This window comes from Giraffa tippelskirchi, chromosome 4 (assembly GCF_054371585.1).
Source record: "Giraffa tippelskirchi isolate mGirTip1 chromosome 4, T2T-mGirTip1v1.2.pri, whole genome shotgun sequence".
NCBI classification, from domain to species: Eukaryota; Metazoa; Chordata; class Mammalia; order Artiodactyla; family Giraffidae; genus Giraffa; species Giraffa tippelskirchi.
The window spans coordinates 6,648,884-6,671,501 of record NC_137278.1 but is presented as its reverse complement, the minus strand read 5'-3'; the positions used below and the strand labels follow the sequence as shown (position 1 = coordinate 6,671,501).

The 22,618-nt window shown below is 44.5% G+C and overlaps 1 protein-coding gene across 16 annotated transcripts in view; it reads right to left on the bottom strand.

The window, feature by feature from the left end:
- Positions 1 to 486: 486 nt before the first annotated feature.
- Positions 487 to 22,618, bottom strand: part of FNBP1 (formin binding protein 1) — a 136,836-nt gene continuing 114,704 nt past the window's right edge. For 6 of the 16 annotated variants that reach the window (XM_081594779.1, XM_081594783.1, XM_081594786.1 and 3 more), the window contains 6 exons: positions 20,365 to 20,474; positions 12,372 to 12,504; positions 9,990 to 10,111; positions 9,538 to 9,674; positions 7,277 to 7,435; positions 487 to 3,449 (listed from right to left, as the gene is read on the bottom strand). In XM_081594779.1, coding sequence (XP_081450905.1) covers positions 3,442 to 3,449; positions 7,277 to 7,435; positions 9,538 to 9,674; positions 9,990 to 10,111; positions 12,372 to 12,504; positions 20,365 to 20,474 — 669 coding nt within the window. In that variant the 3' untranslated portion in view covers positions 487 to 3,441. Of the gene's footprint in view, positions 3,450 to 4,121; positions 7,436 to 9,537; positions 9,678 to 9,989; positions 10,112 to 12,371; positions 12,505 to 20,364; positions 20,475 to 22,618 lie in introns of those variants that run through there. The other 10 variants (XM_081594781.1, XM_081594787.1, XM_081594792.1 and 7 more) reach the window with 3 other exon arrangements.

Here is a 22,618-nt window from a genome sequence, read left to right as displayed (position 1 = left end):
GCCTTAAACGCAGCACGCTGTCCTCAGCTTCACACAAGCCAGTGATTATTCCAGCCAAGCTGCCAAGAAGAGGGTGGGCTTGAGCACTCGTGACACTAGACCACGAATGAAATGCGAACCTGCTGCAATTTCACGGCTCCCTCCATCCCCCCACAGACAGCAGGGTCCCCGAAACCCCAGCATAGCTGCTAGCCAAATTTGCATGCACAAAAATTGTGCTGGACTGAAGGAGCCTCCCCACATTTCTGCACTGAGTCAACCTGAATCCCGCATCACCGAGGTCTCTGACAGCTTTTCCCCAGTGGGCCAGGGTGGAATTTTGAGCTGGCTGGGTCTGAGGCCCCTTTCCAGGCAAATGGCGCCAGGACTTGTGTCCAGTTTACACCGTAAATCAATGACCTGATCGGAGCTCAGCCTCCAGCCCAGGGGCCTCTGATTGCTTCCAAGACTTGGGTCACCTCTTTGTGCAACAAAGCAGTCCTGCAATACTGTGCCAGAAGTTACACTTTTATTTAACATTTAGAGGATTAACATATAGTTACAAGGTCAATATAAGCCTTCCAATGGAAGCACTTTATTTGGTTTAATTCCATCTCTAGAGACAAACGGACAATTCCAGAACCTTTACAATGGCAGTGGGCCGTTACAACACTGAAACGCCTCCAAAGTTTAGAATTAGTGCAACACACACTGATAAACCAAGAAGTTTAAAGGTGCTGGACACCAGGTTAAAATAGAATTCTGGATCACTTTTTAAAGTTTTTTTTCTTTTGATGATATAAGCACAGGAGGCAGAGCCATTAGGAAGTATGAAATTGACTTTTCTGGAAAAATACTTAGCATCCACATAACCTTTTCATGTTCAGTAAACTTTCCCCCAGCAATTACAGATGTTACCAAAAGGGACTGAGGCCTCTGCACTAACTGCTGGAGAGACAGACTCCTCGAACCCCAAAGCTTCAGGGTGTTCATGATAAAAGCCCAAAGGAAAATCCCATCCCAGCTTACCAAGCCTTTTTATTCTTTCCTGTCCTGCAAAGGAAAAACTGGGTAAACAACAAGTTCCTCACTTTCTGTTTTTAAGTTATTTTCAGAGTGCGTTCTTTAAAAATGAGTCATTCTTATGGCATAACAATATTCTAGCATCGGTGGAGAAATGACGGTCAGTGGATATGAGGGAAGGCTGAGAAAGCACATGGCAGAGTCCACGTTTCTACTCTATGTGAACTGCTCATAATAATATATAGACGATTTCACAGTAGGATTCCCAGAGTAAATGATAAATCTCAACTAGCCTATAATAACTTATTTCCTTGACTAAGCCCCAGCTGGTACAGCACTCCCTTTCCCCGTAGCCACACAGACTGGCAGAGAAACAATCACCGAAGTGAATATTGAAAAGCACTTCTTATCCATTCTTTTTTGGATGCAGGTGGTACAGAGAGAAAGAAAGGCACAGGGGATACAAGAGGATACCAGCATAGTCCATATTAGGTTAAACAGACATTTAAAAGAACAGATTACTGCAGCTTATACCTTTCCCCCTAAACTGGAAGAAGTTAATCTACCCTGACCCCTAATATGAAAGATGAAATGCACATGCATTCCCGAGGCTTCTAGAATCCAATTTTTTTTTTCTTTAAAAAAAAAAAAATCAGCATCCTTGTGGAGTGGAGAGCGGGCAGCCTGACTTGGTGAAATTCAGAAGTTCCTGGAGACGCCTGGTCACCCGGCTGATGGACCAACCCTATGTGGGGCCGCTGGGACGGCACACAGGAACCACACACCTGCTGGTGTGTGGGGACACGGGTGAAGCCCAGACTCTTCCTGTCTTTCGGCATCCTGGCTTCCCCGTCACCTGCCAAGACAGTCCTCTCGCGAGACTGAGGAGCCTGGGACAATGGGGCCGCCCCCTGGATTACCAGGGGGGCCTCCAGACGCCCACAGCTGCAGAGGCTCACTCCGGGGAGGAAGGCGTGAGAGGGGCCCGACACCTGCTCCAGCCTGAAGCCACTTCCTCTTCCCCTGCTCACACCTGGCGTTTGTTCCCTCCTGGCTTCCTGTCACCAAAGGTTGACTGAGCAGCTTTGAGGCTGGCGTGTGGTCAACCCTGGTTTGCCAAGAGGAACCGTTTTCCTACCCCTTAACAAAGGCCCACCCCTCAGGACCTGTCCTCTCTGTACCGTCCCTTCAGCTCCTGTCAGATTTCCTTGTCTTAGAATCGAAAGTGTGGCAAAGCAGTGAGGGCGCTCAAGGTGACCGTCTAGTCACCAAAAGCCGAACAATAGGAAAGATGCCCGATGGCACCTTGGGGCTTCTGACGGGATCCTTGTTCACAGGAACCCACAGTCCAAGATTTCTCTTGACTGTTTCTGCACCAGGAGCGTAGAGAAGCTACGCTGCTCTAAGGCGTGAGTGGCCCACTGGGTACGGGACCTCGTGTCTTCCTCAAAGATCCATGAGAGGAAGGAGATTTAGCTCAAAACACAAACTCGATTAACTCTGCGTGGCCTGGAGAGCACACGGTAAAATGTGGAAGCTGCAGCCACAGGATCACTTGATGGACCACGAGAAGCACGGGGGCTTTGGTGATGACAGCGCTGGAGTCCGAAGATGCGGACCTCGGAACTCACAGAAAGGGGAGAGTCTTCCTTTGGCCATGAGCTAATGCAGAGGTGAGATGCTCATTCACGACCAGCAGTCCTTATTAATGGGTGGCCAACGGGGAGAAGGTGGGCTGGGACCTTCCTAGACCCCATGAAAAGGGAGGGGACACAGGCAAGACAGCGGGACTGGCCCAAGAGCTGGAATTTGACTTCCAGTGTGGACTTTTCTAGGCCACTGAAGACAGGACTGCAAACAAAAACGTGTGTGTGTGTTTGTGTGTCCACCGCGGACACTCAGGCCGTGAAACATTTCAAGGGCCGAGTGTATAGTACCTGGTGAGGGCCCATAGTCAGGAAAGGACCACCGAATACCCAATGGACTTGGGAAAAGATGAGTATTTTCTAATGTAAGGGACACATCAGTGACTTTTGGGCACCCAGTCCGCCGGGCGCAGGCCTGACCCTCCTCGTCCAGATTCGGTTCGTCTCGCCGGGAGACCAGTGGCAAAGTTTTCACGGAAAGGCACAGTGTGAATCATGGACGGGCCGGGTTTGCGCCAGGTGGACCGAGGTGGCGGGGCAGGGACAGACCTCCCCCTGCCAAGAGGTGGCCAGACTGGGCCAGGGGCGGAGCCAGGCTCCGAGAAACATGCTGTAAAAAGGAAAGAAAAGAAGAAAGCAAGCAGCTGCAGGTGGGGATGGATGTCAACTTCAGGCCGAGGTGCCGAGGGCCACACAGCAGCCCAGTCCCAGGGCGTTCGCGGCCTGTGGAGACAAGCAGACCGAAGGGTTTCTCCTGGGAAGGCTCCCCGAGGTTCTGGCTCCTGGAACCACTTTAGCAATCTACAACACAAAAGACAGAGAAAGAAAAGGCAGTTAGAGTGGAAGGCTGGCAGGTCAGGGGCGGGCACTCTGCTTTTCCTGCAGACTGCACCGCCCTGGGGAGGGCGAGGGGCGGGGGCATTTTTAGAGCACTTAGTTACCACAGGGCATGGTCTGAGATAAGGAACTTTCACGGTTTTATCTGCAGTCAGAGCAGCTAGTCTTTCCTTCGGGGGTAAGAGAAAGCACCCAGGAAACGGTGCACCCCGCACGCCCCCAGCTCATCTTTCCCATCAGTCGAGTTCTGAGACAAAGAAAGAAACCATCTTCCCAGAAAGATGTCAGGAGCCCAAGGACCTGGTTCTCTCTGTGACCGACACTCTGGGTTCCTTGGCAGTAAAAGGCAGCATCTTTGGTGAAAAGGAAAACCTATTGCTCGGCAATAAACAGTGAAAGTTCTTCATCTGGGGGACGGAAGAGAAACGAGAGACAGACTCCCGAAGCCCATAGTGCACACAGGGTGAGAGACAGAGAAGGTGTCATCATTTAACAAGGGGGAAAGGGCAGAATTTTTCTTTTTTTTTAAAAAGCATTTGGCTAGAAAACTCCCCATTATTGAAGATGAGAGGGTTAAATGCTTGGATTACACAGAATTTCTCGGAGAGGTGAAAGATCATTTAAAATACACAACACTGAGAAAAATACAACGTTTATTAGAGAGGCAGGTACCAGGGTACAACTACAAGGTGCCACACAGATTCTTTTCTCGGAGGATAAGGAAGAGAGAGGAAACAGTCATGTTGGCCGTATTCAAACAAGACTTACTCAGAACCCAAGTGTCTACAATAAACTCAAGTGCGGATCAGCCGGCAGGGGACCTAGCTACCAGTGTAACCGTCCTTCTGGCTTCCCCAGCGGTTACACAAACAAAAAGGTCATTAGGCAGCAGAATCACCAATAAAACAAACAAATAAAAGAGTAAAACGTTAAAACAACGAATTCAAGTAATCCTTTTAGTCTTTCTATTGCAGTATATACAAATAGATTGGGGAGGCGGTTATGGACATATTTCACAGAGAGCAATTTAAAAAAACAAAACAAAACCATGAAAGAGGACAGTCGCAGTTCAGTCGGCCGGTGGGACTTCCTCTAGTCTAACTATTTGGGCAGTTATTAAATAGTCACTTGGTAGACACCGCACACACACACACAAGTACACCGGCGTTGCTGACGGGAAGACAACTCCTCTTGAGTCGCAGGCATGGAAAGCAGCAGCCCCACCCAGCTGCGATGAGCTTAAAGGAAGGGCAGTAATGGTGGGGCAGGCTGAGCAGACTTTTGAACAAGGTAGGGAAGGAAAGCTTCTACGTCCATTATTAGCTTCTAAGTGTATCTACATAACAGGAGAAAACTTTATACACAAGCTGAGACTTTGCTACTTTTGACAGATTAACTGTTAGAAGAACACAAAGTGTGCTTTGGGGGTGGAAATGGAAATTCCTGACTCTTTGGGAATTGTTTCAAGACTTCTGCTAATCCTTTGCACACTGACTTAGATGGATCTGAAACTGAAAAATATCTTCTGCTGTTGAGTCACTAGGACACAGATTCATCTGGTTGAAGGTACTGAGGCCTACAAGCTAAAATAATGATCATAATTTATGTGCCCAAATCGCCCCACCCATATCCAAAAGACAGTTGAGCTATTTCCTGAATTAGATTTGCACAGCTCTAAAGAGGAGGGGAATAAAAGCAAAATGAACAAACAAATAAATCAAAAATCAACCGACTTCGTGGCGTGCCATACTTTTCAAGTCAGGCTTTAAAAAGCCTGATGTTGCCTTGCCTCATTTTAAGACTTTTTCTCAGTGTCTAGTTTGTTTTCTCCAATACTTCACAGTCTGGAAATGAGTTCATCCTGGGTATTAACATCTTAGGTATTCACTTGGTTACATGCCCAAGGCTGTGACCACCTACTGTTCATGAAATCCCCATGGGTTAAGGGCCAGCTGACTTTCCTTGCTGCAGTAGTTAAAAGGAAGAGCTGAAATGATTCTCCTGAGAGATCTGGGGTCAGGATGGGTGGTTTTATTGATATTACGGCAGCAAAAGTATAATAATGCAAAAGAGATTTAAATGACAAAGTTATACTAAAAAAACCATCAGGCTGGCCAGTGTCGGTTTCCTGTTTTTGATACTGGATCAAAATTATGTCAGATGTAACTGCTTGGGGAAGCTGGATAAAAGGGATCTCTCTACTGTCTTTGCAACTTCCTGACAATCTGTGATTATTTAAAAATGAAAAGTGTTTTAAAAATCAGACAGTCATTAAGTAAAGGTTACTACATTCCATTTTGGTGGCCCTTTAAGTGTTAGCCGCTCAGTCGCGTCGGACTCTTTGCAACCCCATGGACCATAGTCGCCAGGCTCCTCTGTCCATGGGGAGTCTCCAGGCAAGAACAATAGAGTGGCCCTTGGGAAATGCAGAAGAACTTTCTGCTAGAATCTGCCACAGGCACCCATAACTCCTACCAGGTCCTAGACCCCATAATGCATTGCTGTTAGTTTTAAAATCAGCTTTAAATTGACCTGACTTTCTAAAAGGAGTCCATACTGTAGAAGCAAGGAGCTTATTTCCTATTTAAAAGTAGGAAGGACATGAATAAATAATTTTCAAGGCCAAAGAAAAAGAGAATCTCAATCCTATACATTTACTCTGACTCATTTTTAGCTGGTTCTCTGTGATCTCAGGGAAGATTCTAGACATTAGCACAACCATTGGGCATGTCCCCAGTTTCACTACTTAGCCTGCCAATTTAAAAATGCAAATCCCCATGTGACCCAGATTCCTTTAAGATGGTGAAACATTTTATTATATAATTAACCACTTTATGGTTATTATCTAAAAGGATCTAGAAGTTCTAAAACGATTTTCAGTAAATATACACTTTGGGTCTTAACGATGCCAATGATTAAAACACAAACCAAAAGAACCTTAAAAAGTGATGTGCTGGGGTCTGTGTGTTGCTTACAAGCCTGGGCACAAAAAACCTTCTACAGAACAGAATGAAGAGAGTTGTTTTTATATAATTTATCTAAACAGCTCTAGCATATCTGATCAACTTTGTCAGCTGGCAAAAGAAAGATCAGTAGTCATATGTGAAAATCAGCTGGTCGAAAGACCAGTTTTCCATAATTCAAGTGGTTGTTTGGGATCATATCGACATAACCAGATAACACGGTGCTCTAACAATGATCTTAAACATGTTTAAGGAAATATACACACTTTTGGTACCAACGTCATTCTTTACTTACGCTATTCTTTATTGATGACTTCCTCCAAAATGAATGACTGTAAAACTTAACAAACTAGCGCAGTTCAGTTTATGAAGTTACAAAATATAACATTCTAAGGTGGTTCACTTTCTGGCAGATACTAGATATTAATGAGAGCTGAAGTCTTCCGCACCCCTAGGATGTGCATGGACTTTTAGATTCAGAAATACGAATCAGAAGCTAGAAGGCAACTTTTTGGTTATCTACAGTCGCTGCCCCAAGAAGAAATGTTTATCAGATTTCAAAGGACACAGTTGTAAATTGGCAGTTGCCAGCTTTCCACGGAACATGTCATGAGCAAGTGACACTGGAGTATCATCAAAACCAGCCCAGGAAATTCAAGTCTAAGATGCCTGAACATCCACCTTGTGCCTAAAAGCAACGCCCACTGTGATGCTCCCCATCCAGTCTTTTGAAGAACTGCCTGTAACAGTCATGATTGTGGGAAGAAACAACTCCAATTTTAAAGTTGTTTTTTTTTTTTAAGTTGTATTAAATATAAGTCTTAGCACCTTTGGCATTTTTGTCCAAATAGACTTCGACGTAGGAAGTGGGAACATAACCCTCTTCATCCTCATTTCTCCGAATTCGGGTCCACCCGTCGCCCTTGTCTTCCTCTATTACATACAGTGTCTCTCCTTCAACTACTGAAATGGTTCCTTCATTCTGACCTGAAAAAGCAAAGTCAGAGCAGTTTAGGTTTCTTGTCAAATCTGGGTTTGGAGCAGACGGCGAGTCTTGTAGTGAAACAAATGGAGAAAAGACGGATGCTCTCCTCCCATCCAGAAGCTGCCAGGTCCTCACCCTGCATCTCTAGGACCCTTCTCTAATTCCCCGTGGGAGCCCTCTCTCTCCTGCCTCCCAGAACAGGAGGTATCTCTCCCAGGGGAAATCTGAGGTCCTCTTCTCTACCCTCCCATGAAGGTGCTCCTTTGGCATCAATGACACCTCTTTATACAGCACCCCCACTTTTCTTTCTCCCATTCTGGTTCTTATCTGAGGCTAAGGTGCCGCCATGTCTTCTCTCTGAAGCCCATTTCCACCCTCATGGTGCCTGGGCACCTGGGACACAGTTGGGGTGAACCTGGACTCACTGTTTTGCCCCCCAAACTAGATCTTCCTCCCAGTTTCCCATTTCGGCGGACATGTCCATCGTCCCAGGAATGCAGCTTCAGGAATCAGCTGTGGATTCCTCCCCACTTTGCTTCCAAAGTCCAATCAGCCGCACATCTGAGCGTTTTATTGGCTGCAGCATCTCTGCATCCATCCGTCTCCTAATCAAGGCCCCCAACACCATTCACTACGATAATTTCAAAAGACTAGTCACCACCGCCCAAGCAGTGTCCCGAAAGGCAGACTGCTTAGGGGGCTGTTAATAGCGGTAACTGTGGACGCAGGGGGAGAGGGATGGTGTGGACCTGAAGTTACACTGGGAGCATTGAACCTGGGCTTCTCTTCTTTGGTTTGTCACAATGAACATTTAGTTTATCAAAAGCTCTAAAAGTCCTACAGTAAAGGGCATTTCCTGGCAGTCCAGTGGTTAGGACTCTGCACTTCCACTGCAAGGGCATGGGTTTGATTGCTGATTGGAGAACTTAGATCCTGTAAGTCAAAGAGGCAAGGATAAAAAAAAAAGTCTTACAGCAAAGAAGTTCATTTATCCCAGGGTTTCTGAAAGTGATCTGAGCTCTGATTGCTTCTTTCACAGCATCCTTACCAGCTTCCCGCAGGAGATGTTTCAAGGCTTATCAGTTGGGGAACCATGAGGTTAGGCTTCCTAAGCATTTGCCCTGTCTTCTAACTGATCGCACACGTATGACAATAAATGTCTACGGCACAGCTCTGCTTGTGTCAACAACCTGCTCAAATACTTTCTGGAGGGCCTGATGTTTGCCAGATAAGACCAAGTGTTTCTCTTACCCATCCCCCTCCTCGTCTTATATTCCACAATTACCCCTAAGACACCTAAGCTCCAGGCACACAAAGCCCATGTCTTTCCCGCTCCATGCTTGGCAGTGCCCGTGCCTCTGACACCCTGCAGCATGGAGAGTTTGGTGGATAAGAATCCACCTGCCAAAGCAGGGGACATGGGTTCGATCCCTAGTCCAGGAAGATTCCACATGCTGCAGAGTGGCTAAGCTTATATGCCACAACTATTGAGCCTGTGCTCTGGAGCCCAAGAGTCTCAACTACTGAAGCTCATGCCCTCTAGAGCCAGTGCTCCCTAAGAGAAGCCATGGCAATGAGAAGCCCTTGCACCGCAACAAGAGAGAAGCCCCCGCTCGCTGCAACTAGAGAAAGCCTGTGAGCAGCTAGGAAGACCCAGCACAGCCAAAAATAAAAATAACTAAATCCCCTCAGGGAAGGGATCATATCTTCGTGTGGACCAACCCCCCCCCACCCCCCATCACTCCATCCCTCTCTTCTGCAGAACCCTCCTCTATGTGTGTCTGCCTTATTTCCTCCCAGGGCGGATGCCAGACCACACACCTGCCTCCCACCCTTTCAGGGGTCTTTGCAAGACAGGAGCTCTGTAAGTATTGAAGGCGTGGATGAAAGAATCATTATTCCATACTATCTGCTGTGATTAAGCTCACCGAAGGTTGGTCAATAGTCTGGACCCAAAGGCAAAATATACAGCCATCAACCAGAAAGAAATCAGAATCACAGATACTACGAGCAGAACGAAAGAGTCACGAGAGGAAGGTGCTGAAGGCTTCAAAAGAAAGTCTGAGCACAGAAAGAGAAGAGGGACGCGGACAGTTGGTGTCACCTTCGAACGTGTAGAGGGCTTTACACGTCCCTATGGCGGGAAGGGGCTCCTCGTCGTCAAACTCGTCATCAAAGTCTGTGGCCAGAACCTTGACCTCACTCTCCTGACTCTGCTCCTCCGTGTAACTGCCATCAGGGCTGCTCAAGAAAGCAAAACACACAGCAACTATAGCAACTGACTCCAGCGAGGGCTCGAATGCAGCCCCCGCGAGAGCCAAGTGTTTGCACCTCCAGAGCGTTGTAACCAGGGACCCCACCTCACCCCGCAGGCTCCAGGACCATCCATGGGGCACTGGACAACTGCACTGTGGGGAAAACCACAGGCCAGTCATCACATACGCATGGGACCCAACAAGGACCTTGTGCTCGTCTCTGATTCCAGAATCGGGCGGTAAATACAAAACAAAAAAACCCAAAAAACAAAATGAAGCAGGCGCTGTACAGATACTGTACCTCTCCCGATCCTGAGCGCAGTTGTTGACTGAGGGGGCATTCTGCGCCTCGTACATCCCACTCTGCCGACGGGCCTGGTCACTGCGGGCTGGGAGTCGGCCTTCGACCTCGGCCAGCCAGGCCTGCAAACAGAAATGAGGAAAGACTCTGGTCTGAGCTCAGCTGAGGGCCTGACCAAGCAGGGTTCAGGCCCAAGTCTGGGCTGCTGGTTGGTCATTGAAGCAGATTGGAGAAGGACCACGTGGCGGGGGTGAGGAGTCTCCAGTCCGTTTGTCTTGACTGTATAAACATACTTGAAGGCAAAGTTGGAGACGTGCAAGCAGACTTACATTTAGCCATTGCTCATACAGTGGCAGAGGGACACCGGCCTGTGTTAAACTCTCGGGCTTTCATTCATTTATTGTGCAGCACGTGGGGTCTTAGGGCTTCCCTAGAAGCTCAGCGGTAAAGAATCCGCCTGCCAATGCAGGAGACGCGAGTTAGATCCCTGGGTCGGGAAGGACCCCTGAAGGAGGGCATGGCAACCCACTCCGGTATTCCTGCCTGGGAAACCCTATGGACAGAGGAGCCTGGTGGGCTATGGCCCACGGGGTCGCAAAAGAGTCGGACATGACTGAGCGACTGAACAACAACAGTTATGAGATCTTGGTTCCCGGACCAGAGATCGACCCGTTTCCTGCATCCCTGCATTGGAGTCTCCACCACTGGACCACCAGAGAAGTCCCCATGACTCCTGGGCTTTTTAAGCAGCTGAATGACTTCTGATAAGTCACTTCTAGTTCCCCCTGATTCCAAAAATTCTCTGACCATGACGTCACACTGGGAACGATGAGGGTCCTGCCACGCTTAAGCAGTGACTCAGTTTAAAAGCCACACTTCCTCTTTTTTTTTTTCCTTAGGAGTGCAATATTTTTTTAATAGTGAAGAAAACTTGTACACAGGAAATCAAAGTAGATCAAATTGTCTTCAGCAACCTTTGAAATCGTGTAAAAATGGCAAAAGAATCCAAATGACCAGAAAAGGACATTTCTAGGTTCTAAAATCTCAACCAATAATAACTTACTGACAGATTCTAGAAAGAATGAAAAAAAGTCATATTTGACTTTTCATGGCTAGAAATAATCTATCTTGTTCAGAATGATCAGTTACTAATTTATTTTTCTAGTGTTTGTATTTTGGGGTGGGGGGAGAAGCCTTTTGTTCACAGCTTAAAAGATTCGTTATGTGTGTTTCTTCTTCATGTCTCACGTGTGTTTCCCACTGGTTTTCATCTTTTGATAATGGGTCTTTTGAAACAACTGTAATGTATTTCAATGGTTTCCCCCACAACCCAGAAATAAACCCTTATATTTATGAATAATTGGCTCCTAACAGACAGTTACAAGCTGTCTTGAACAGCCAAGACAGTTCAAGGAGGGAAAAGGTCTTTTTGACAAATGGTGCTGGGACAACTAAAAAAGAATGAACCTGGACCTCTACTTTTAACCATATACAAAAATTAACTCAAAACAAACCAAAGACTTAAACATAAAAGGGAAAACTACAAAATTTAGAAGAAAACATAAGCATAAAGGTTTGTGATCTTGGATTAGGCGCTGGTTACTTAGTTATGCCACCAAAAGCACAAGTGATAAAGAGAAAAAAAATTTGATAAATTGATTTCATCAAAATTAAAATGGTTTGGGAGTTCCCTGGCAGTCCAGTGGTTAGCACTTGCTGCTTTAACAGCCAGGGCCCGGGTTCAATCCCTGGTCAGGGAACCAAGATCCTGAAAGATGTGTGGCATGGTCAAAAAAAAACTTCTGTGCTTCAAAGGACATCTTGAAGAGAGTATAAAAACAATCCACAGAATGGAAAAAAATAACTGCAAATCATGGATCTGAAAAGGAATTTGCATCCAGAATATATTTTGAAAATGTTTACACTGATACCAAAGCCAGACAAAGACCCTGTAAGACAATTACAAATATTAATGGCTTTCTTAAAATTGTCTTTTTGATTCACTGAGATGATGGACAACTGTATACTCCCAATTATATCCACTGTCAACAAAAGATGAAACAAAACAACTTGAGTGAATTTAAGTGAAACACTTAAATGAAAAAAAAAACACACAAAAACACCCGTATGTAACTATAACCTTAAGCAGTGTCTCCTTTAAGGGACACCATTAAAATAGGATACGCTGAAAAGCAGAACATCAAATGGATGACAGTGTCTTTTTCCTTTCATCATAACTCGTGAAACACCTGACTTTTCCAGCTGCATCCCTCACAGGGAAAGAAATGTTGGCGCTCTACAACCTCACGTGTCCCATGACCCCACACCTACTTCTGTTTCTTTTTTTTCCAACAAAGCTTTTCCACAACAGCTTTTTCCTACCTCAAATTTCTGGGTCTCTAGTCTCAGTTTCTCTATATTCTGGCTGACTTCTGCTAATTTGTGATCCAAACTGGCGGGGTCTCCCATTTGCGGATTCTTTAGGTAGACATCTTTCATTTTTGTGATGGCATCTCTGAAAAAGAAAAGGGGCAGAACGTGGTCAAGTTAGATTTAGAGCAAATGACTCCCTGCCGGGCGGGGAACTGGGGGGGTGGGGTGGACAACTTTACTAAACTTCAGCAAAAGAAACTACACCAGTCGCCCAACACAAGACCAATGACACCAACTGCATTGCGAGTCATGGGAAATAGTTTAACCAAAATTATAGAAATAAGTGGAAGAGAATTTCTACGTCTTCACTACCCCTCCACCTGCCTGCTCACCTCTGAGCCCATACATACTTCTGCCACTTGACCATGAACCATCTGTTCTCTATAGAAGCCTTCTACCCACTTGCCGTCCCAGTCCACATACCCTGTTCTATCTTTAATATATACATATATATATGCCATGCTGCATGGCATGTGGAATCTTATTTCCCTTGTTGTTCAGTTGCTAAGGGGAGTCTGACTCTTTGCAACCCCATGGACTGCAGCATGCCAAGCTTCCCTGTCCTTCAGCATCTCCCAGAGTTTGCTCAAATTCATGTCCATCGAGTCGGTGATGATATCTAACCATCTCATCCTCTGCTGCCCTCTTCTCCTCTTGCCCTCAATTTTTCCCAGCATCAGGGTCTTTTCCAATGAGTCGGCTCTTTGCATCAGGTGGCAAAGTATTGGTGCTTCAGCTACAGCATCAGTCCTTCCAATGAACATTCAGGGTTGATTTCCTTTAGGACTGACTGGTTTGATCTTGCTGACTTGGCCACGGATTGAACCTGGGTCCCAAACATTGGAAGCTCAGAGTCTTAACTATTGAACCACTGGGGAAGTCCCATCACTCTACTTTCTTTTATTTCCAGTGCATGTACTACTTCCCAACATTACATGTCTTGTTATTATGCTTATTGCTTATTGCCTGTCTCTTCCTCCTAGAACAGCAGCTCTCTGAGAAGCTCTCTAGGCTCAAGCCCTTTTGTTAACATGATACACGCCCAGTGGCCAGACCACACCTGGCACACAAGAGATGCTCAACAAGGATGTGACCTTCCCAGGCAGTGCAGTGGTAAAAAGTCTATCTGCCAATGCAGTAGACGCAAGAGATGTGGGGCAAACTGTACAGTCATCCACAGGCTCACAAGTCGTCTCTTGACTTCATGACCTATACCTCCAACTACTGCCCTATTTCTCAGTAACACTTCCCAAAAGAGGTGTTTAAAGTCATTATCTCCCATTCCTCCCTCTCCTCCAGATCTCTCCAGAAGTTTATCATTTTTATTAATCTTTTCAAGGAACCAGCTTTTGGATCTGTTCATCCTTTCTGTTGAATATGTGATTCTATTTCATTAATTGGCACTTTTCCTTTATTATTTATTTCCCTTTTTCTATCTTCTTTGGTTCAATTTGTTTCTAATATGTATTGAAAGCTGTCAATTTCCCTTCATAAGCATTGACTTTAATGACATCCCACAAATGTAGGTGGAGAATGTGTGATAAGGTTAAGTTCTGTTTTGCATATTTTCTAATATCTATGATGATTTCTTCTTTAATCTATGTGTTACTTAGAGCTACATTCTTTTTTTTTTAAGCCATAAAAACAGATTTTATTCAAAACTAATCACAATTAGGGGGAAGAGGAGAGTGAAAAGCTGACTTGAAACTCAACATTCAAAAAACTAAGATCATGGCAGCTGGTCACATCACTTCATGGCAAATAGAAGGGAAAAAAGTGGAAGCAGTGACAGACTTTATTTTCTTGAGCTCCAGAATCACGGTGGATGGTGACAGCTGCTGCTGCTGCCGCTAAGTTGCGTCAGTCATGTCCGACTCTGTGCGACCACATAGACAGCAGCCCAACAGGCTCCCCCGTCCCTGGGATTCTCCAGGCAAGAACACTGGAGTGGGTTGTCATTTCCTTCTCCAGTGCATGAAAGTGAAAAGTGAAAATGAAGTCGCTCAGTCGTGTCTGACTCTTCTCGACCCCATGGACTGCAGCCTACCAGGCTCCTCCGTCCATGGGATTTTCCAGGCAAGGGTACTGGAGTGGGGTGCCATTGGCTTCTCCAGTGGATAGTGACTGCAGCTATGAAACTAAAAGACAGTTACTCCCTGGAAGAAAAGCTATGACAAACCTAAACAGCATATTAAAAAGCAGAGACATCACTTTGCCAACAAAAGTCCGTATAGTTAAAGTTATGATTTTTCCAGTAGTCATGTGAGGGTTGGACCATGTGAGAGTTGGATCATATAGAAGGCTGAGCACTGAAGAGCTGATGCTTTTGAATTGTGGTGCTGGAGAAGATTCTTGAGAGTCCCTTGGACTGCAAAGAGATCAAGCCAGTCAATCCTAAAGGAAATCAATCCTGAATATTCATTGGAAGAACTGATGCTGAAGCTGAAACTCCAATAATTTGGCCACCTGATGCAAAGAGTCAACTCACTGGAAAAGATCCTGATGCTAGGAAGGATTGAGGGCAGGAGGAGAAGGGGGCGACTGAGGAGGAGATGGTTGGGTGGCATCATTAACTCAGTGGATGTGAATTGAGCAAACTCTGGGAGACAGTGGAGGACAGAGGAGCCTGTCGTGCTGCAGTCCAAGGAGTTGCAAAAGAGTCGGACACTGCTTAGTGACTAAACAGCAACAAACCTGGGTCTTCACTGTTGCATGGGCTATTCTCTATTTGAGGGAGTGGGGACTACTCTCTAGTTATGGTGCACAGGCTTCTCATTGCAGTAGCTTCTCTTGTTGCAAAGCATGGGCTCTAGAGCACAGGCTCAGTAGTTGGGGTGTACGGGATAGTTGCTCCATGGAGTGTGGGATCTGCCCGGACCAGAATTGAACCCATCTCTCCCACATTGGCAGGCAGATTCTTTACCACTGAGCCACCAGGGAAGCCCTGAAGTTGATCCTTTTGAACTGAATAGTTTGGTGGGGGGTGTTATTTGGCTTGAAAGTCGTCCTCTCACACCAGTTTCCTTCTAGTTGACACCTGCCTGGTCTGTCATTTTCCATTCTTTACTTTCAACCTCTCTGCACCTAATGAGCTGGGTGTGTCTTTTATAAGTAGCACACAAGGGGTGTGCTAGTTTTAGGTTTTTGTCCAGTTTGAAAATCTCTTTTAATCAGAACATGTAGTCCGTTCACATTTAACATACTGATTCATTTTATTTTACAAACACAATATGCCAGGCACTGTCCTCAGCCCTTGAGGTACCCTGGTACACTTAATCCTCACACGGGCATATTAACTCCCTTTTCATGGTGAGGAAACTGAACTACCAAGAGGTTAAGAATCTAATCTTGTCCAAGGTTTGCAAATGAAACAGGTGGAACCAGATTGGAACTGGGGTGTCTAGTGTGCTTGGTATTTTAAATCTTCCACCCTAATTTGTGCTTCTGATTTGTCCTGCTTATTTTGTATATATTTTTCTCTCCTATCTTGCCTTTTTGGATTGATTATTTTAAACAAAGACAAACCCAAAATCCAACCTTTTCCAGATCATGTCACCTCTGCGCAAAGCCTTTCATTGTCTGTTTGTCCTGCGTAAAATGTAAGTTGCATGAGAACAGATATTTTTGATGTTTTGTTCACTCTTTATCCTCAAGGCCTAGAATATTCGCTTATACACAGTAAATGCTCAATAAACAGAGGTGAAGTGAATGGTGAAGGTGATTTGCCTTATTAATAGCAAGCGCTGCTCTGTGGGTTCAAAGGTCGTACCATGGTCACAACCCAAGTGACAGAAACTTTTCTCCAGGAAATCAAACAATTAGGGAGGGTCTGTCAATCACTTATAAAACGGCATTTCAGGTATCTGAGTCATAACTTGCTACTCCAGTGCAAGATATAACCACTCACTTAGTAAACAGCACAAGATTTATAATGGATTTATAAACCCTTTTATATCTGGTCCCAGATGTTATAAAAAGTACAAAGACAAAATTTTAATTTCACAAAGTATATTTTTAATTCAAACCTAGAACAAAGTTCATTATATGTGTTCTTCTTTTTAACATACTGTAACAATGTTTATAAAGTGATCTATTTTTCAGGAGTTGCTCTCCCAGGGATTAAAAAAAAACAAAAAAACCACTTTTCATTTGCATGTATTTAAACTGACTGCCTTGCCAACTTTGTTTGTTTATTTTTTGAATAACTAAATTTTAACCTCAGCTTCAGCATCACTGGGCTTCCCTGGCAGCTCAGCTGGTAAAGAATCTGCCTGCAATGCAGGTGACTCCGATTTGATTCCTGGGTAGGGAAGATCCCCTGGAGAAGGGAAAGGCTACCCACTCCAGTATTCTTGGGCTTCCATGGTAGCTCAGCTGGTAAAGAATCTGCCTGCAATATGGGAGACCTGGGTTCGATCCCTGGGTCAGGAAGATCCCCTGGAGAAGGGAAAGGCTACCCACTTCAGTATTCTGGCCTGGAGAATTCCATGGGCTGCACAGTCCATGGGGTCACAAAGAGTTGGACACGACTGAGCGACTTTCACTCACTCACTCAATATCATTAAATTTATGTGGGACTACCATGTGGTCGACTTCATGCCACACAACATCTAGAATCTTAGTTCCCTGACCAGGACTTGAACCCATGGCCCCTGCATTGGAAGTGTGGAGTCTTAACCACTGGACCACCAGGGAAGTCCCTCAAGTTATCTTTTAAGTTCAAATCTCCATTAATGGACATCACCACATGGTCAACACTGAAATCAGATTGATTATATTCTTTGCAGCCAAAGATGGAGAAGCTCTATACAATCAGCAAAAACAAGACTGGGAGCTGACTGTGGATCAGATCATGAACTCGTTATTGCCAAATTCAGACTTAAATCGAACAAAGTAGGGAAAACCACTAGACCATTCAGGTATGACCTAAATCAAATCCCTTATGATTATACAGTGGAAGTGACAAATAGACTTAAGGGACTAGATCTGATAGAGTGCCTGATGAACTATGGACGGAGGTTCGTGACATTGTACAGGAGACTGGGGTCAAGACAATCCCCATGGAAAAGAAATGCAAAAAAGCAAAATAGCTGTCTGAGGAGGCCTTACAAATAGCTTGGAAAAGAAGAGAAGCAAAAAGCAAAGGAGAAAAGGAAAGATATTCCCATATGAATGCAGAGTTCCAAAGAATAGCAAGGAGAAATAAGAAAGCCTTCCTCAGCGATCAATGCAAAGAAATAGAGGAAAACAACAGAATGGGAAAGACTAGAGATCTCTTCAAGAATATTAGAGATACCAAGGGAACATTTCATGCAAAGATGGGCTCAATAAAGGACAGAAAAGGTAGGGACCTAACAGAAGCAGAAGGTATTAAGAAGAGGTGGCAAGAATACACAGAAGGACTGTACAAAAAAGATCTTCAGGACCCAGATAATCATGATGGTGTGATCACTCACCTAGAGCCAGACATTCTGGAATGTGAAATCGAGTGGGCCTTAGAAAGCATTACTATGAACAAAGCTAGTGGAGGTGATGGAATTCCAGTTGAGCTGTTTCAAATCCTAAAAGATGATGCTGTGAAAGTGCTGCACTCAATATGCCAGCAAATCTGGAAAACAGCAGTGGCCACAGGACTGGAAAAGGTCAGTTTTCATTCCAATCCCAAAGAAAGGCAATGCCAAAGAATGCTCGATACCGCACAATTGCACTAATCTCACACGCTAGTAAAATAATGCTCAAAATTCTCCAAGCCAGGCTTTAGCGATACGTGAACCGTGAACTTCCAGACGTTCAAGCTGGTTTTAGAAAAGGCAGAGGAACCAGAGATCAAATTGCCAACATCCACTGAATCATCGAAAAAGCAAGAGAGTTCCAGAAAAACATCTATTTCTGCTTTATTGACTATGCCAAAGCCTTTGACTGTGTGGATCACAATAAACTATGGAAAATTCTTCAAGAGATGGTAATACCAGACCATCTGACCTGCCTCTTGAGAAACCTGTATGCAGGTCAGGAAGCAACAGTTAGACCTGGACATGAAACAACAGACTGGTTCCAAATAGGAAAAGGAGTACGTCAAGGCTGTATATTGTCACCCTGCTTATTTAACTTATATGCAGAGTACATCATGAGAAACGCTGGGCTGGAAGAAACACAAGCTGGAATCAAGATTGCTGGGAGAAATATCAATAAGCTCAGATATGCAGATGACACCACCCTTATGGCAGAAATCGAAGAAGAACTAAAGAGCCTCTTGATGAAAGTGAAAGAGGAGAGCGAAAAAGTTGGCTTAAAGCTCAACATTCAGAAAACTAAGATCATGGCATCTGGTCCCATCATTTCATGGGAAATAGATGGGGAAACAGTGGAAACAGTGTCAGACTTTATTTTGGGGGACTCCAAAATCACTGCAGATGGTGATTGCAGCCATGAAATTAAAATCACTTACTCCTTGGAAGGAAAGTTATGACCAACCTAGATAGCATATTTAAAAGCAGAGACATTACTTTACCAACAAAAATCTGCTTAGTCAAGGCTATGGTTTTTCCAGTAGTCATGTATTGATGTGAGAGTTGGATGGTGAAGAAAGCTGAACACCGAAGAATTGATGCTTTTGAACTGTGGTGTTGGAGAAGACTCTTGAGAGTCCCTTGGACTGCAAGGAGATCCAACCAGTCCATCCTAAAGGCGATCAGTCCTGGGTGTTCATTGGAAGGACTGATGTTGAAGCTGAAACTCCAATACTTTGGCCATCTGATGCGAAGAGTTGACTCATTGGAAAAGACCCTAATGCTGGGAAGGACTGGGGGCAGGAGGAGAAGGGGACGACAGAGGATGAGATGGCTGGATGGCATCACCGACTCGATGGACATGGGTTTGGGTAGACTCTGGGAGTTGGTGATAGACAGAGAGGCCTGGCGTGCTGCGATTCATGGGGTCGCAAAGAGTCGGACACGACTGAGAGACTGAACTGAACTGAATTCCATTAATAAATGATTCACTTAATTCCCTTAGTGAGAATATAGAAAGTGAGGGACAATAAAGCGGCTTTTCTCTTTTTAAATTAAGTATAGTTGATTAGCAATGTTGTGTTAGTTTCAGGTATACAGCAAAGTGATTCAGTTATACAAACATATCTAACTTTTTTTTTCAGACTCTTTTTTCTTATTGGTTATTACAAAATACTGAGTTGCTGTTGCTCAGTCGGTAAGTCGTATCTGACTCCTTGCAACCCCAGGGACTGCAGAATGCTAGCAACAGCAGAAACAGAAACAGAAATTTTAAGTGCTAATGCAAAGGTAAGTGAAAAATGCTTTTTAAACCTGTGCGGTATGTTTATTTTCTCTATAAAAATCATAACTATTAAACTAAATAAATTGCCTATAATGGAAGGTGTCTTTGAATAAGCTGGTTTGCCCATACAAACTTGGGTATACCACAGAATGTTTTGTTATACTTGTGAAATTCTCTTATCTGACCTGATTTTATATTCCATGGTGACAATATGGTAAATGTAGTGTTACTAAAGTAAGTGAACACATCAAAAGAAAAAAAAAAAAAGGAGAGATATAACCATAATGCATTTTGTTCCCCAAACTTAGAATAATATCTATTTGTTAAAAGAATCCTCCCTGTCTTTATTTATTTTTATAAGTATTATTATTATTTTGGCCACGATGCGTGGCATGTGGGAATATGTGATGTTAGTTTCCCAGCTGGGGGTTGAACCTATGCCCCCTGCATTGGAAGCACAGAGTCTTGACTACTAGACCACCAGCAAAGTCCCCATGAATCCTCTCTGTCTTTAATAACGCAATCCAGTAGACTAGCTATGACCAAACACATGGCTAAAACAACCACCTAAATTAAAATCTAACTTAGGGCCTCCCATCTTTCCAAACTCAACTCGAATTTCTTAATAAGTCGTTTCGATCCACAGTACCTTTGATCCATCTCCTTTTGGATTTCTTTATTTAATTCATCAACTTTCTGTTGGAGCTTTTTCCTTCTCTGTTCGGGTGGGAGGTTGCTGAAATCTTCTGGTGTCGCGCCCTGCAGATACAAACAGAAATGAGCCAGAAAGCCTCCTTGGAAAAAAGACACCGAGAGAAGCCTGCAGGGAGATTCCCCAGACACCAGGGCGATGCAGATGTCTGCTGTGTTTTCATGAAATAAATTAAGCTCTTTCCCATGACACCCAGCTGAGATGCAAAAATCCGTGCATGCAAACTGCAAAGGCCCCGCAAACCGTTTTCCATGCCACCCCCGACAAGGAAGGGAGCCCTGAGACAGGAAGATATACTTCTGACCCCAGCGAGAATCAGCGAGGAACAAGTCTGGAGACTGAGTCTGTACTTCGCTGTCAGTGTCGGTGGCAACACTGAAGCTTTAGGCTTATGTTTTCTTCCTATAAAAAAACTGGTAAGTGCCCCCATCAACTGTTTCATGTCGATGGCACTGTTCCCCTCCCCACCCCCGCCCCCACCCCGTCTGAGTATTCCTTCCCGTCTCTGCACACAGGCTGAGGCCAAAAGTTTCCATCCCTGTGAAGTGAGAGATGGGACCTCTAGTTCCTCCGAGAATGTGGGTGAAAAGGACATTAAGGGAAAAAACCCTCCCCCAGCTCCCATCCACTCTCCTTGCCTCTGCTTCCTCTAAAAGTCCCGTCACTTCTTTTTGTCACCTTTAGGATCTATCTCAGAGAATTCGCAGAGAATCCCCCCCCCGCCCCCACCCCTCCAGTTTCAAAACCAACTTTCCATCATGTCTGAAATCAACCTCAGCTGTTTCTAACTCATCAGAAGAAGTACACTTTGTTTTTTTGCTGCACTACATGGCATGTGGGATCTTAGTTCCCTGACCAGGGATCGCACCCACGCCCCCTGCATTGGATGGCAGTCTTAACCACTGGCCCGCCAGGGAAGTCTTGGAAGAAGTATACTTTGATATCTTGATTCCCTTTCAAAAACAACTGCTCTCTTTCCTCTGTGCATATGTTATAAGTAGAAAATATCAACCATGAGTTGCCAGACTTTTACCCATGCTTACTCTTCATTTCCTTAAATGAGGCTATTTTCATAAAGAAAGAGAAATTTGCTCAATAGCCAGGGATAAGCCAGGGAATTTGAAAAGAGATTTTGCTTTAGAATCACTTAAAAAAAAAAAAGGCAAGATGGGCTTGCTTGGGAGTGGATGGACAAGAAGGGACCTGGATAATGTAATTTCAAAATCAGGTTGAGTTTGCCAAGCAGCTTACATGGGGGCTTGTGACTGAAGTTCCTAGGCTGCTTATTAGAAAATGCCAGGCTGCTGGGTTAGAAGTTTGTGATTCAGCAAATAGTTCACCACTAAGGCCATCAAAGACCTTTCAGCTAATATTCTCAAAGACTGTGTGTGTGCGTGCACGCATGCGTTTGAGTGGGACGAGATCTGAGTGAAAGCAAAATAGAAGTGATTATTCCCTAATGCCAAACCAAGAAAGTTCAACTTGCTTCTAAAGCTAAGATGAAGCCAACTAATCTTCAATATAATAATAAAGCAGACTTGTTTTTCCTTTTCCAAATAATACCTGAAACCTCAACTGCTTTCCAATTTTCTCGACTCAGTCACTGAGCCCAAAAGCTCAATAGTTTGTCCTCATGCTGAATTGACTTAAATCAGCATGCTTTCTGGAACTGGAGATTTTATTTTCATTTTTGTTTTAATGCTAGAATGTGACAAAACAGTGTAAGACGCACTGCTTCAGAAGTCAGGAAACCCAGTAAGTAGTCGATGTTCATTCATTCAGATGCTCTGAGCCTCACTATGTGCTGTGAGACCCAAAGACCTTTCTACAGTGATGGAAATGTTTTCACACGTCCGCACTGTCCGACCTGGTAGCTGCACATGGCTGCTGAGTCCTTGAAATCTGCCCAGTGCAGTTGTGGAACTAAATTTAAAAATTTTAGTTACATGGGAGATTCAGGTCAACAGCTTCGTCTAGATCCAAAGAAACTCAGGTCTCTGGACAGTATCCTCAAAAGTTCATTTTGTCCTATTTGCCTTTTGAAGCTTGAATTCTTTCAAACAATACTCTAACCTATGATTTATTTTGCCATGAAGGAATTTTTCTTTCTGCCTTCGAGTCGGAGTAGATTTTCTGAACTCTTTGGAGGGTCCCAAAGAGACTGGCCCTACCAGGGTTTGGAACAGGGGCC